This window comes from Rhagoletis pomonella, unplaced genomic scaffold (genome assembly GCF_013731165.1).
Source record: "Rhagoletis pomonella isolate Grant_MI unplaced genomic scaffold, Rhpom_1.0 Rhpom_scaffold_00007, whole genome shotgun sequence".
Lineage (NCBI taxonomy): Eukaryota > Metazoa > Arthropoda > Insecta > Diptera > Tephritidae > Rhagoletis > Rhagoletis pomonella.
Window position 1 is genome coordinate 19,141,256 of NW_023458561.1, and position 16,623 is coordinate 19,157,878.

The 16,623-nt window shown below is 35.3% G+C and overlaps 2 protein-coding genes across 2 annotated transcripts; both read left to right on the top strand.

Moving 5' to 3' along the window:
- The first annotated feature begins 5,104 nt into the window (after positions 1 to 5,104).
- On the top strand, positions 5,105 to 5,773 carry LOC118743642. Its single transcript, XM_036476405.1, has 2 exons — positions 5,105 to 5,458; positions 5,512 to 5,773. The coding sequence occupies exons 1-2, from the start codon at positions 5,324 to 5,326 to the stop codon at positions 5,644 to 5,646; spliced, it is 270 nt and encodes an 89-aa protein (XP_036332298.1). The 5' UTR covers positions 5,105 to 5,323; the 3' UTR covers positions 5,647 to 5,773.
- A 5,063-nt stretch (positions 5,774 to 10,836) lies between these two features.
- LOC118742408 (ATP-dependent DNA helicase DDX11) lies at positions 10,837 to 16,617 on the top strand. Its single transcript, XM_036474467.1, has 5 exons — positions 10,837 to 11,131; positions 11,185 to 11,562; positions 11,800 to 12,966; positions 13,020 to 13,217; positions 15,837 to 16,617. Exons 1-5 carry the CDS (start codon positions 10,931 to 10,933, stop codon positions 16,485 to 16,487), a joined length of 2,595 nt encoding a protein of 864 aa, XP_036330360.1. The 5' UTR covers positions 10,837 to 10,930; the 3' UTR covers positions 16,488 to 16,617.
- Positions 16,618 to 16,623: the final 6 nt, after the last annotated feature.

Sequence of the window (16,623 nt, forward strand, 5' to 3'; positions counted from 1 at the left end):
TTTTCGCCTAATGTTCGATATCGTATAGATTTTTCTGAATATCGGTTTTTCATCGCAGGATAATCGATTTTTTTAATCGATATTCTAAGGTCGATATATCGAAGACATCGATACTTTACCCGCAATATCGATATTTAAGTTGAAATTTATTTTTCATGTACAAAGAAGTGTATGGAAAAATACTAAAGTAGGTTTAATCAACAGCTTGTGTGAGTTATTTAGCTCTTAGGTATGACAAACCGCTTGAGTCGACGAGCATGCCGTTTTAATCCTCAGTAAATAAACAAGATGGAAATAACACAATTAGTAGAGTTGATAAGCAGGTCTAATATTCTGTTCAATTGGGAGTAGGATTTTCCACATCGATTTTTCCGATATCGATATTGTTCAGCCCGATATATCGCCATATCGATTTTACAAGCAATGAATTAAATCGCTTCATCGGTATCGATATCGATACTTTCTTAAATATCGAACATTCCTACCTATAAGGGCCGGTTCAAGGCGTATTTAACAAGGTGGTGTTGGCCGTATATAAGTAAAAAATTACACTAGCAAATTATACGCTGATGTGCATACTGTCATTGATATGAGTTACAACAAACACATCATTTTGACGTAATGGCCTCCACGGCGAAAAACTCAGCTGTCGCCCCAACACCACCTTGTTTAATACACCTTGGGCCGGTTGTTCAATGTCTGGTTAACACTACTTGCCGGTTAAACATCAGTATCGACGATTTCGACATCATGCATAGACAATGTGATCGATAAAGCAGTCGTTGTATTTAACCAGAGCTTCTACCTCCGATTTGTGCTAACCAGACATTGAACAACCGGCCCTAATAAACCTTATGTGACCGTGGCGTACGGGAACGACTTTGGACTAATACCTTGGTTATCGTAACAAATCGCGGCGAATTCGTAAGGATCTATTCAAGGCGAATTTATACCTTTTAGATGCTTCCGTTTTACATTGCGTTCAAGTGCATTATAATCGATTGAATTCATTGCATATACAATAGATAATTAAGTGACAGTTGACTCCGTTCCGCTACTTCCATTATAATCCAGGCATACATCCTGCAAAACCTGGCGCACCATAGGAAAGCGTATGTGCGTGTTTGACAGCAGAGTTGTATACACATGTTCCTGTGGGATAAACTCCATAAGTACGCGAGTAAAACTGGTTTTCGACCTAAAACTTGTGTTTTCGTCCATGCAAAATCTGTCAAACGAAAACCAGTAGCCCGTTTCTGTAACTTTTCTCTACCGATTATTTCTCTACTGGTAGAGAAAATACGTCATTCTCACCTACTAATTAGCAGTAGAGAACAGGGCGGTGAATTCATTTCTCAATTCGCCTTGGTAGAGAATTGTTACAGAAACGAGCTACTGATTTCGCTGAAAACTCACGATCCACTCATTCCAATTCGTGTCTTTTCTAGTATTTTAGATATATTTATCGAAGTGGAAGCCATATTTTATCATTTCTAATACGCTAGTTGGGATTTTTTGTCAATTAGCTGGCGAAATTGAAATATGAATAAAAGAAAAAGGTTGCTAATGATAAGCAAATTGAACACAAAAATTTTGATTTTGTTTTTTCGTAGAAAAACTTTAAGCAAAGGATGAAAGAAATGTCAACGACAACACTAATACCATGTTGTGCATATGCTCTTTTATTTGCATATTCGTTGCATTTGTAATTTCACAACAATAAAATACACACGGTTGCCATGGCATCAAGCATAAAATTTACAAATCTGAAGTCAATTTTTTTGAATTCAAGATGGCGGATCCAATATGGCGATCATATTAAAAAGAAGTACAAAAATGAAAACGTTGATACTGAACGTTTTAAACATTGTCAAGGGTCAAACTCGTTTCTAGTGGGTTTCTGAGCTTTCTGATTATGAAGCTGATGTCAGATCTTCCAAATTCAAAATGGTGGATCCAAAATGGCGACCAACTTAAAAAAACATGATTGAATTTGTTTGAAACTCTTAACCGCAACCCCAGAAACCCCCTGGTAACAAGTTCAAACCCATTACAATGCGTAAATCGTTCAGTATCAACGTTTTAATTTTAGTATTTTTTTTTTAATTTGGTCGCCATATTGGGTCAACCATTTCGAATTTAAATAGGTTGACTTCAGATTCGTAATCAGCGACCCCAAAAATTCTCGAGTGCCGGGTTTCCAAATCCAATTATTTAAAAAAAAAAAATGGATCGCCATTTTGGATCCGCCATTTTGAATTTTAAAAACTGACTTCATATTCCTAATTAGCCACTCCAGGAACCTCCTGGTAACAAGTTCCAACCCATGACAATGCGTAAATCGTTCAGTATCAACGTTTTAATTTTACTAGTGTCTTTCCGAGAGCATATTTTCGGGAACTAGACCCATTCCAATTGTCCAAGAGAGGTGTGTAATTAAGGGAAAGTTCCCCAATAATACCAGAGTAATTATATGTAAAAACCATATTTTTAGCTGCATTTTAACATGTAAAGCAAATAAAAAAATTGAAAACATCAGCGTTTTTATTAAAAAACCTACCTCTAAAAAACTTTTTTTCAAAATAAAAAAATACGTGTCTCTTTTTTTATCACAAGTAACAATATTCTGAATATTCCGCGAGAATAGGATCGACACACACCATCTATTTGTCGGTTTCAAAGCCGCTTTCGACAGCACGAAGAGAAGTTTCCTTTATGCCGCGATGTCTGAATTTGGTATCCCCGCGAAACTAATACGGCTGTGTAAAATGACGTTGAGCAATACCACCAGCTCCGTCAAAATAGGGAAGGACCTCTCCGAGCAGTTTGATACCAAACGAGGTTTCAGCCAAGGGGACTCCCTTTCGTGTGATTTCTGTAATCTGATGTTGGAGACGATAATAAGAGCCGCAGAATTGAACCGCTCAGGCATAATACTTTACAAGAGCGTACAATTGCTGGCGTATGCCGACGACATCGATATTATCGGTAAGAACAAGGGCTACGTCTGTTATGCCTTCTCGGTATTGGATAGAGAAGCAAAGCGAATGGGTCTGTTGGTGAACGAGGACAAAACGAAGTATCTCCTGTCATCACACAAACAGTCAGAGCATACGCGTCTTGGCACCCACGTCACTGTTAACAGTTACAAGTTTGTAAAAGTAGACGACTTCGTTTATTTGAGAACCAGCATTAACACCAATAATAAAGTCAGCCTTGAAATCCAACGGAGAATCACTCTTGCCAACAAGTGCTACTTTGGGCTGAGTAGGCAATTGAGAAGTAAAGTCCTCTCTCGTCGTAAAAAGATCACACTCTATAAGTCACTCGTCATGCCTGTGCTGGTATATAGCGCGTAGGCATGGACATCTGATGAGGTGGCTCTTGGAGTTTTCGCGAGAAAGATTCTGCGAAAGATTTACGGAAGATTATTATGTCATTATTATTATTATTGATTATTAAGGCCATTTATTTACATGTAGTATGCACTAGGAATGTTAAGCCCGGGATCCCGGGAACCCGGTATTTTTTAAGTCCCAAAAATCGGGATTTTCGGGATTTGTAATTTACACTGGTGGCAATAATAGAAACGCTTTATGTTGACCAGTTTTAGCTATATTTCGTTTTTTTATTTAATACTTAACATTTTTTTTTATAAATGTGTAGCTCAATATACATATAATACCTTGCGACAGGCAATTTTGCACACAAACGAAATCAATATATTCGCTAAACCAAGGGCCAAATATAGTAAAACTGCGTTCTTAATTTTTCTCTCCCTTTTAATTTTTAAAAAGAACTTTGAAATTTGAAATATAGGAGTAATTCAAGAAATGATTTAAAAATTTCAGTGAAATATACTTAAGAAACCAGTATAGGTATCAAATGAAAGAAAAGATTGTGTAGAGTTAAAACACATTACATTTTTCGGTCCGTAGGGGACGGGTAGGTATTGAAAATACTCTTTCATAATTTTATCCTTGAATATCCTTGAAATTTTTCAATTCTTATTCTTGAAAAAATTATATGTTCAGGACTAACTTTATTAGCTTAAAAATAAAATAAAATAGATTAGAGGTGCATTTTCAATCCCTATTCGTCCTTGTGAACCAAAAAAACATATTTCATTTGGTACCCATACTTTTGTTTTACATTGCACTGAATTTTTTTAAATAAATTTTGGGAATTAACCGTATCGAGCCCTAACCGCCAAACTAACGTAAGCGACATTTTTTTATTATTTTTTTTGCATCGTGTTTTTCTACATACCATAAATTACTTTTATCAGATATGTACACACTAAAGTATTATTAAATGCATATAAATTTAATTACTGTCTGTCGTTTTGTTACTTATGAAATAATTTTCACTTTAAATAAAAAAGTACGTTCCAAACCCGCTTACTTATTATTTATTATATCTCTGATCCAGTACTCCATGAACTTACAAGTTTTTGCACGAACTTACAGGAAGTTACAGGAAAAATGATCCCGTACTCCAAATTCCTCCAAAATCCTGCAAATGAGAGCGATTTTTGGAGAGTTGTGTAGAGAATGAAGTTGCAAGATTTTACCCGAACTTTTTCTTCTGGTGAAATCATGAAAAGTGTCAATTGATCACTGGTTGACGTTTTTACAGGAAAAATGCTTTTTTTGTTCCCGTACTTTTTCTGTTGTTACTCACTTTTTACTCTCACTTCAGAGAGTAATTTTGCTGTTTGACATTTTTACAGGATTTTGCACGAGAAGTATTGGATCAGAGCTTATATGGTAGCCGGAAAACGGCTAAAATGGCAACAAAGCCCATGGTATTTCATACCGCATATTGTACGGGATTATACCGCCCTGTACCGTACCGCACCTCTCTGCGCAGGCCTTAAATGCAGCTTAGAAGGTAAAATCTGATACTGTGCGATGGCTCACCCTTTGTGTATATATGTACATATGTGCATCCATATGTATGCACTACTAGCCAATTTCATTGTCAAGTTTCGTTCATATTTCTCGCCCTACAGCCATTGCCATTGTTTCATATTTTTATCTTCTTTTCAAAATCTTGCCCACTTGACCAAGTTGTAGCAAAAATAACGATTTTTAGCCATATTGCTTTGCAGTCGAATGATGAAAAGGGCAAGACTACATATGAGCATATACTTATGTATGTACATTTACATAGATATGTACATATGCTCAATACCTTTTCAATTTTCTTTTGCTGTTCATGTTCAGTTTTGTTTCGAACGACTTAGTGAACGTTACAGTTTTCTGATAATATTTACATATGTACATATTATTATCAACAAAGTGAGTAAAATAATAATAAAATGACTCTGCAGCTGCAAATTGAGAAACTCAAAGGGCTCGACAACTATAAAGCTTGGTCTATGACAGTACGAGCCTATCTAGAATCTGAGAATTTGTGGACGGTTGTTGAAAATGGACCCGAAAACAATGAAGAGGTAAGTAAATGAAACTTAATTTTACCTCAAATAATTATTTTTGTCTTGTTTAGTCTCTACTTAAAGACAAACGGGCAAAATTTATCATTCTCTGTTTAATTGAGACAAAGCTCTGTCAATTTATGGTCAGCATACGGACAGCGCGCGACTTATGGAATTATTTACGAACACAGCATTCTTTGCGTTAAAGTAGCGAAAATACGAAATTAGGTTTCAAACGATAAGTTTATGGAAAATAATTTTACTATACACATGTACATAGTTATTTACAATCAAACTGTAGTGATTCGTTATTAAAACAATTTCAAAAAATTTGAATGTTAGTTATTCTATAAAATCGAGAATATTCATAAGGTGTATCTTTATGTTGCTACTTGAGGGAAAGCACATGGTCAAGGCAAAAAGTTAAATCGGATAAGAAAGCAGTGTGTCAAGGATGGTCATGCTTCTCTGTATAAGAATTGTGCGAGAACTAAGAGCTGGCAACCTCAGTATATCCAGTAAACAAACTGAGCTGTTCTTTTCGCCAAATTTGGTCCCCAGAAAGGACTAATGGTCTGATTATGCATACTTCGCATAACTTCGCAAAACTTCGCATAAACTTCAAACTGAAATTTCGTATGTATTTTGTATGTGTTCCATTACCCAGAAATTAGCAGAACTTTTAAAAACTTAGCGATCTGTTGAGTTTAGATTTTGCTTCACATTTTCTTAAGTAATATTTTTATTGCACTGGTACAAATGGTTGTGCGAAGTTATGCGAAGTATGCATAATCAGACCCTTAGGGTTGCAGACAACGCTTTTTCGGCAATTAGGGTGTTGTGCAGCAATTTAATGTGGGGAACAATTTTAGCACCGAATGTATGAAATAATAAAGATTCGCTTCACATTATTAATAAAACTTAACGTAATTGTTTTTTTTTTTATAATACTAATAGTACTATTGTTTACAAGTCGAAGTGATCTAAAAAATATGTGTAATGAAATAATTTAGTTAAATGTAAACCATATTAAACGTAAAAACACATATATTTAGATTTATTAATTTAAATGGTGAAACATGTTTAATAAATTGATATGACTTCTATTATAAATTATAGTCATATACAATAATACACATATATGATATGTACATATTCCCATACTGTTTTGTGACGAGTTACTTAAATCAAGACACGACCCAAAAATTGGAGAAGATTGGCCAAATACGTAGGCATTCGAGTACTCATTATTTGATTTCGACAGAATATTCGTGATAGGAATAAATAAATATTTTTTTCTTCATTCCATACATGATTCTATTATGCTATTCTGGAATTCAACCATTTTTTTTTTTTAATTTAACAAGAGCAGTAAGAAGGTATTTAACTTTAAGTTGCTCGGAGCTAATTTTGGAGGACATCATGCAAGATTTTCGTTAACAGAAAATGCATCACTGAGAGTATTATTATTGAGCTAGAAAACCAAAACAAAAGCGTGAATTTGTATACGTTTTGCAATAGAATTGGGTTATTTTATAATTTAAGTATACTATTTCTCTTATTCGGTGTGAAATACATACTTATGCAGCGATATATGTGATATATTTTGCAATGTAAGTAATAATAGGTTTATATATAAATAGATTATCCTCATTTTCGAGCTTAACTCCCTTATCTGTAATTATAAAGAGATCAGCCATACAAAACTATTCCCTTGTTAATCTGTAATTTTAAAATAATCTCAGATTTAACCGATAACTTTTCGGTGTCCAACCTAGTTTTATCGATTATTTTTGCGAAGAAGAGGAGAAATGCCAAATGTAAAAGTAAACAAAAATGGACGCTAGCAAGGAAAAGAGGTTTGTAAAGGCATTTTTAATAAAATTGTAAGACAAAATAAATTTAAATTGCTTAATATAGCGGAAAATAGTGATCACGGTAGGGTTGCCAGACGTACTGCTTTTGGGAGTAAACGTACTCCTTTTCATTGCAATGTACTCCCCAAAAAAGTAAATCTGGAAATGTACTCTTTTTTAGTTTTGTACTTCCTTTGTACTCCTTTTTCTAGCTATTAATTTTTTATCATATACAGGTTGTAAAATAATAACTGTCGCACAGGTTTTTTTCTAAATAAAAGGCCCTTTATAGATGTTGTGTGAAAGTAGTTTATTGTTAATTTTCTACAGATTTTACTTACATTTTTTAAAAAGTTTTTAACTTTTAACCTTTATTTGGGTTTACCAGGTAAACTCTTGTCGGTTACTTTATTACATATCTTCTGTAAGCATAGGCTAATTTCCTCCATTTGAGTCTTTTATACTCCCCCTTTTGCCTAACATAAGGCCTCGTACTCAGCAATCGGTGCCGTGACATAGCCCCAAGTGGCATAACTCCAATTTTAAAATTTGGGATTATGTCACTCTTTTTGTAGTGACATAAACCCAATTTTTTTTATTTTATTATGTAATTATATAAGGAGTGACGTATTTCCAAACGAAAAGGCGAAAGAAATCCAAATCCCTCATGTAATTTCGCAAACCAAAAGAATTTGGAATGTGCAAGAGTAATGATAAAATTTTTACCAAACCACTGGCATAAAAGCTGTCTTTACCCACGTTATTTTCTTGTCAACGCCTATAGCGTTTAGAAATTATAACCCTTACTAAGTAGAGTTCTACTTTCTATGTTGCCAGAAAAGAGTGGCGGAAGTATTTTTGCGCAGAAGAAACTTTAATAGAAAGTTTCTTTCTCATATGCCTTTTTTGCTTTTCTTGAGAGCTGGAAAATATGATTTAGACTCAAAAGTGACATTATCCCAATTAAAGTTATAACCATGATTCAATAATACAAGGTTTGATAAACTGTCTCTCTCGCACTGTTACCTTAGCAGTGGCAAAGTGTTGCTTCTTTGCCAATTATCTTGGAAAAAGTTTTGCTTTGCTGTGAAATAGAAGTATAAGCTTTTGTGCAATATGTTTATTTATATATGTATATGAAGCACATTTAACTGATGAAAACATAAACTGCTTTTAAATTGGATGTTTACATAAATCTCATAGTAGTTTTATATTAATTTTGAGTCTTTTTGCAGTTGTTACGGCTAAATAACACACAAATTGCGTAGTTCACATAGATATATTAACATTTCGTTCAATATTTCGTTTAAAATGCTAGATTTCCTGCAAATACATTAGAAGTTACAAAAGGAATTTCACTACTATTTGCCTACTTTGGGTACTTTTCTACTACCATTGTCGCAGCAATGCATTTCATTCCTCCCCTTTCCCCCATCCTTCGTAAATGCAACCTTTTGTAAGGGAGTGTCAAACCACGGCTTTCAATAATTATCTAACCTTGTATTATTGAATCATGGGTTATAACTAGGCCTGGGTAACGCAGCAAATTTGCGAGCGCTGATACCATGAAGCCAGCGTCATCGCTATTATCAGCGCATTGAATCCGCGCAATTGCGCCATGCCTCTTTTTGTAAAGCCAACTGAACAAGCGCAGCGCAACCAGAGAATGTTAATTAATAGCCACGTTGTTTGCATTGCTGGCGCCACCGTGATGCCAAATGGTGTATCAGCGCCAGAAGCACCACCCACGGTACCAGCGCAATGGCGCAACGCCGCGCTGCGTTACCCAGGTCTAGTCAAAATAAAAGCGCCGTTAGTTAACGACGTAGAGTAAACGTAGGTTGACGTACTTAGCAGCATATCAAATTTACTGTTGATAGACAGAGAAAGAAGCAACGGCAACGTCACCGCCATGCGGTGGTGAGTTTGCGTTAACTCGTGAATCCCATAAGGTAGATCGTGTCTGCGTCAACGCGTGTGAACCAAAACTCACCACCGCATGGCGGTGACGTTGCTGTTGCTGCTCTCTCTCTATCAACAGTAAATTTGATATGCTGCTACGTACGTCAACCTAAGTTTACGCTACGTCATTGACTAACTGAGCTTTTAATTATTAAAGATGTTTGGCTGGCGTTTAGTTGCTAGAGGTGGAAAACTATCGATAGTAGTGACTATCGATATTTGCCGATATTATTGATGAACATCATCGATATATCGATGCTATCGACCAAATTTTATTTATAAGAAAAATTAAATTTTCATTCAAATATTTAGCTTTGCTAAGCGATGCCCTGTACATTTTTATTTGTTTGAACAAACATTTTTCTGCAAAAGAGCTTTTCCCGAGTTCGGCTATTATTAATAGTTAATCCCGTCAAACTTAAAACTCTCTCTGACTCCACAGACGATATTGGAATGCAAAGGTATTAATATTATATAGGAATATTAAGCTTTGTTTTTTGACGGCAGAGATATTCAGGATCCGTAACATGAATGCTCGGTTGGACCAATCAATTTTAAATTTATCAGCCTGCTAAAATTTAAAATTACATAATTCGTCATTTTAAATTTAAAGGCTGATAAATTTTAAAATTTATTACTGAAACTAGGGATAAGTAAATTAATAAAAGCTCCATCATTCGGTTTGATGAACGATTGAAGATCCTTGATTAAAATTGCAGAAACTGTTTGACCTATTTCTTTTTTACTTCGACTTTCATTGTCGGATGTGTATGTTCACTGAGAAAATGCTACAGGTAAAACGCACGTATTTAAAATAAATTGTAAAATAACATTTTGGCTGCGTTTGTTTATACATTCCGGATAATCCCATTTCACAGCCGGAATAAACAGAATACGTTTGAAATATACGTCAAAATATCATCAGGAACGTTCTAAAGAATAAATAAACAAAAAAGTTTATTCCAAACGTTCAGAATGAATAAAGAAATGCAGCCTTTAATATTATTTTATTCCACTCAAACATAACTAAAAATTATGTAATTGTATACACAATATATTTTTAACACAGGACCATAATATTTTTAGAAAAAAAACAAATCGTTATAGATTTATTAAAAAATTTAAGATTTTTTGCAGTGGAAAATGCGCTTGAATACAGACATAGTTTTTCATTTCTCGCTTTTTTTTAGCGAAATAAGAGCTACTAAATCGTCGCTAATAAGTCTCCTTTCAGACACGTCAAGTCTTGAAAGCAATTTTTATCGCATTCTCTTTTGTGTTTTCTCTTTGCTTTCACACGCGTCAAGTCTTATAGAATTCATGTCCTCGGATCTTTAAATGGGAAGCAACGAAAAGTTCAAAAGAGAACAAGAAAACTTGAAACGAATTGACGGTACGGAGGTATCTGTACTCTTCCCCTCTCTTCCCACCTCCTTGACCAACGAACGAGCAGACTTAAAGCAAGACTTGTCGTGTCTGAAAGGGGACTTACAATTGGTCTTACAATACAGTCGATAGTATCGATAGTATTTTTTGGAACAACAAACCATCGATATATCGATAGTATCGTCGATATTTTCCCACCTCTATTAGTTGCTTTATTTTTCGCGTTTAAATACGAATAAATTGTATGTTAATTGACTAAATATAAATGTGACATTTACAGTGCACTATGTTATCGCCAAGTAAAACATTTGAGATCCCAAAAGACTATGAGTTTCCGTTTATTCCATACGAAATCCAGCAGCAACTGATGGATGCGGTATACGATACATTGACGAAAAAAGCCATTGGCATCTTTGAGAGTCCAACTGGGACAGGGAAGTCGTTGACTTTGACGTGTTCTGTGCTTCGATGGCTTGAAGATCGGGAGGTAACTAAATAAATTAATAAATACAAAATAAATGTAAATTACTGCTTTTAAAGATCTTGGAACGCAAAGAGTTGTCGGATCGTCTTTCGAGTGCTGAACTAGAAGTTAAACGTTTGACTAGCAACATTAATATGGCACATGACTGGATTACGGCTGGTTATGCAGCAACAGAGAAAAAGAAAGAACTTGAAAAATTGCTTAGATGTCAGCAATTATTACAGATTCACGACGAACGCTTGGGAGAAATGCGTGAGCGGCAAGCTGTACTGCACAAAAACCGACGAAAAGTTATCAGCAAAATATCAAAGGTAACAAATGATGCAAGTCTAGATAATAAGTTATCGGAAACTTCAGATTGGGACGAAAAAGCTAGTGATGCTATAATTCAAGATCAGGAAATGGAAAGAGAAGAGGAATTTCGTCCAATCCAGGTGAGAAAAAATAAAGTATTGAAATAGTTTTCATACTTATTTTGAAGTGATACATTATTATTGTGACTAAGTAAAAACCGCCCAAAGTATTTCTGGGCAGGATTGTGTCCTCATATACGTAAGGTGTTTAAATATTTTAAGCATCTTCTAATCTCTTGTTTTAAACAAAATTCATATACCACATAAATGCAAACAATACTTTTTTTCTTAAACTTTCATTTTGAATATCATTACTAGGTATTTTTCTGCAGCCGTACACATTCTCAACTCGCACAAGTTGTAAGAGAAGTCAAACGTACACCGTACGGTTGCCGAATACGTTGTGTTTCATTGGCATCGCGGCAACAGCTATGCATAAATCCTCAAGTACGGAAATTAGCAAATATGAATCTCATCAACGAACGTTGTCTCGATATGGCGCCTAAAAATAAAGAGGCTAACAAAAATACTACATCTAAATGTTGTGAATTTCGCAAAACTACTTTAGTGCAAGGGCTTAGCGAAGTTGCTTTGTTCAATGTAATGGACATAGAAGAATTGGTTGGGGAAGGTGAAAGTTTAAAAGCGTGTCCATACTACGCATCAAGGGAAGCTGCAAAATCAGCACAACTAGTAATGCTTACATATCAGATGCTTTTGCATAGACGTACGCGACTTCAGATGGGCATAGAGTTAAAAGGGGCTATTGTCATTGTAGATGAGGCGCATAATCTCTTAGATACCATCTCTCAATTGCATAGATGTGAGTTAACTTTGCAGCAACTTTTACTAATCCAACAACAAATCAGTGCATATAAACTGTGCTACTTAAAACGATTCAGTGCAACCAGCCTGCTAAATATTAACCAATTGATATTTGTGGTGAAACGGCTTGTAAAACTAATTCAAACGGGTGCCCCAAATTCAAAGAAGCAATACATGCCAGTTTCCAGAGTTCTTCGAACCTATGAGCTCACAGCAGAAGGCGAGTTTTACAATATCGATTTGTACCTACTGCTGCAATTTTGCGATAGATCTCGATTAGCGCAAAAATTGCAAGGATTTGCGGAGAAAACTGACTGTTCAAATTTAAAAGATGGCAGTGCTGTTGAAGGTTCTGCAACGAAGCAACTTCTCGTACAAATCGAAACTTCACAAAAGAAGGATCTTAAAAGTCAAGATGTTCTCGAGAGTGTAGAGGATGCAAATATTACAAAAACGAATAAAACTGCAGAGAAAAAAATGTCGATTAGTGTTCCATTCCGTTCATTTTTGTCTTTCCTCGAATCATTAACCGAAAATGCAGAGGATGGGCGAGTTATTTTACATTTCGATGCAACGGGAGACTCTAAGAGTAGCATGTACAAGTACATTTTGTTAAATCCAGGTGCACATTTTGCGGATGTCGTTAAGGATGCGCGAGCTGTAAGTATTCAATACCAAAATAAATTAGTAAATTAATATGGCTTTTTATACAGATAATAGTCGCTGGCGGTACAATGCAGCCTACCAGGGAATTAACGCAACAACTCTTTAGTGCTTGTCCAAATCGAGTGCGGGAACATATTTATAGCCATGTCGTTCCACCCGATGCTGTATTACCACTTGTCGTTGCACAAGGGCCAACAGGTCGGCGTCTTTGCTTCAATTATACAGAGCGAAGTACTGCAGATATGGTAAAGTAGTAAAATTCATTACATCCCCAGCCAGCAAAATATCCGGAAACGTATCCGAAAATGGAAACAATTTCGTATAAAAACCTGATGTTTCATCCGTTTTCCGATTAAATTTTCGGACGTTTTCAGATCAATTCTCCCACTAAAGTGTTCATCCGAAACGTATATGCAGAAAACTATCAAAATGGTTGTAAAACGGATGCGCTTTCGGATGTTTTCCCGAAATTTGTCTGAGTAAATTTTTCGTTGAAAACGATTTCATTAAGAACTTCACAGAAACTTTTTCATAGTTACAGCAAACCAAACAAAAAACAAATTTAAGATTCAGCAGTTATTTCAATTTTAATAAATAATTTTAATGTGTTGCTTCTGACGGAATTCGAACCTGGGATCTCCTGAAAGCTAAAAAATCGTAGCACACTTCTCTGCACACTCAGCTACTGGTGAATACGTATACATGTTTTCAAATGCTTAGTTTGAACAACTATTTTAAGATTATTGTTTTGAAATAAGATGATGACATTTTTCGGATACGAAAAATTAACAAATATGAAAATCGTTTTCTGAACGTTTCCGGATACGAAAAATGTACGAAAACTGCACTGTCGGCAAAAAGTACGTTTCTCAGCTGGCTGGGTCATTTATGGGTTTTCTTGGTATATATTTTAATTCACAAAAAAGTAGGGATAAAATTTGAAAATTTAAAACTGGGTCGAAATCGGGTAAAATAAATTAATATTAAGAAAATGGGTGTTAAACAAGCTTTCTAAATATAAACCGAATCGGACCATAAATACGGGGTTTCCAAATGTCTCGACCTCTGCACAGTGTTAGGCATAGATCAATTAATTTCGTATAATCCATCCTGATACCCTGATACACTAGTGTATAACTTTGCCTATTAAATTAAACGTTGCAAGAGGCCTGGCAAAGGTGACGAACAGTCCCTTTATAAGATGCGCCCAAAAGTAGTTGCCGTACTACAAACTCGCTGAAATTTCATATATGGTCTATTCTGAACTTAGGAATGGTTCTGCGCCACCATACTACAGCAGAGTACGTGGAGATTGGTCTGGCTAAAACTATATATACTTGGAATACCATATCCGGTCTCAGACCATAGGTCTTGCTAATTATCTCTTCCGCGTAAACAAGACTACCATTGTCTTGATGCGATTGTCAGCAATACCATGCAAAGTTCACCATTCCCACGACAGTCGGGTCTACGTAACCGTAACGACCCAGATTTATAACTGGCCAAGGACTGTCACTCCAGCAACACTCGCCAAAAACCCTTTGGGGAACTTGTATGATGCTACAACAACAACAACAAAGTTCACCATTCATCAGTTTTATTCAGGGTTCTCTATGTCTTAACGCAGACCTCTCAGGCCTGTGTAGTTGACATTTTTAACCGTTAATTTTTAATAAAATTCGCAAAACAAAAACTAATTAATTGCTAACTGCAGAAAACCATTAATTAATTAATTGTTAATTGTTATTCTCCACTACAATTACCAATTAATTAATTGTTAGTTGTTATTCTCCACAATTACAATTAACCAACTGGTAATTAATTGTTAATTGTCCTTGCAATTAAAATTTGCCCAACACTGCCTCTGCACCACATATCAGTAACATTTTGTTGGTGTTATTCATTTTCATGCAGGTAATATATACATACATACATATGTATTCAAATATAAACTAAATCAGATAAACTGTATGTATTCAAATATAAACAAAATCAGACCATAGATGCAGATTTTTGGAATACATCGACCACGCGCAACCGTCTAAATTTTTTGTGGAGTTACATATTTCCTTTAATCTAGGTAATATATTTACATACATTTCGCATTATAAGTGTGTTCGTTTCTACGACAGTCGAGTCTAAATTTCAGACAATTAATTAATAAATATCGTGGGGCCGGCAAATACAAACGTTTCCCGCGATACCTTGAACTTTAAAATTGGACAAGATATTCATGCCTATTACGGTATCCGACGGATGCCATCCGCACGGATCTAATCCGATTCGCACTGAGTGTGAAGGATTACGTTCGTGCGAATGCCATCCTTCGGACCAGAATTGGCATGTATCCTACGGATGTCATTCGCATGAATTTAATCCTTCACACTCGCTTATTATGACAGTGCGATGCGGATAAGATCCGTGCGGATGGCATCCTTCGGATACCGTTATAGGCATGAATAATGAGTTTTTAAGTTTCCGTGAAACACGCATTAAAAACTTACCGCAAAAAGTACTCATGTAATCATTTTCAGTACCTTAAGTGACTTTCGTCTATAATAGAAATTAATAAAAAAATACAATTTTGGGATTTACCTTAGAAGCAGCAAAAATTAAAATATTGTTTGGATGACTGCATTTTTTACTGTAAGTGAGGGTGGAAAGTAGCCCAATCATGCTTACTTTTCCATCACTGAAACACAGGCATTTTTATCTTATAACATATTATTACGAATTATTTTATAGTTCATCCCTAAAATTAGTTCTGGTAGACAAGAAATATTTCGATTACATGTAAATCCATAAGTATCTAATTAAACATTAATAAAACATATAATCTTCTTAATTTTTACGATATTTTGCAGATCACAGAATTGGGAATGATTGTTCAAAACGTTTGCAGTGTAATACCAGCGGGAGTGGTTTGCTTTCTACCATCTTACGAATATCTTGATATTGTATATAGTCACTTACAAAAGAGTGGTATATTAGAGAGAATATCTTTGAAGAAACGTATATTCTCTGAGACGCGTACAGGTACCGGTTCATCAGTAGAGAAACTTTTAGATGATTACAGCGCCGCAATAAAATCGAATAATACAGGTGGAGCATTACTTTTCAGTGTTGTTGGTGGAAAATTGAGCGAAGGACTAAACTTTGCAGACGATTTAGGGAGATGTGTAATTGTAGTTGGTTTGCCCTACCCAAATCTACAATCTGTCGAGTTACAGGAGCGCATGCGGTATTTAAATGAGACACTTGGATCAGGGGCAGGAAATGAATATTATGAAAATGTATGCCTAAAAGCTGTCAATCAATGCATTGGCCGGTCTGTACGACACATTAATGATTATGCTTGCGTACTACTAGTAGACGAGCGATATTGCAAGGAAGGTATACAAGCCAAGTTGCCACAGTGGATAACTCGTAGTTTGGAAATTCCGAAGACTTTTGGAGCTGTACAGGCTGCTACTGCTAGATTCTTTAAGCACATTAAAGACAAGAAATCTATATGACATTCAGTGGCTTAAGTATTATTTATACTGTTGTTTAATTATTAGTATGTGTTTTAATTATATATGTACATATTTATGTAGAAGAGATCATATCGACGCCTCCAAACCATACTATGCTAAGTCTTATCAAGTCTAA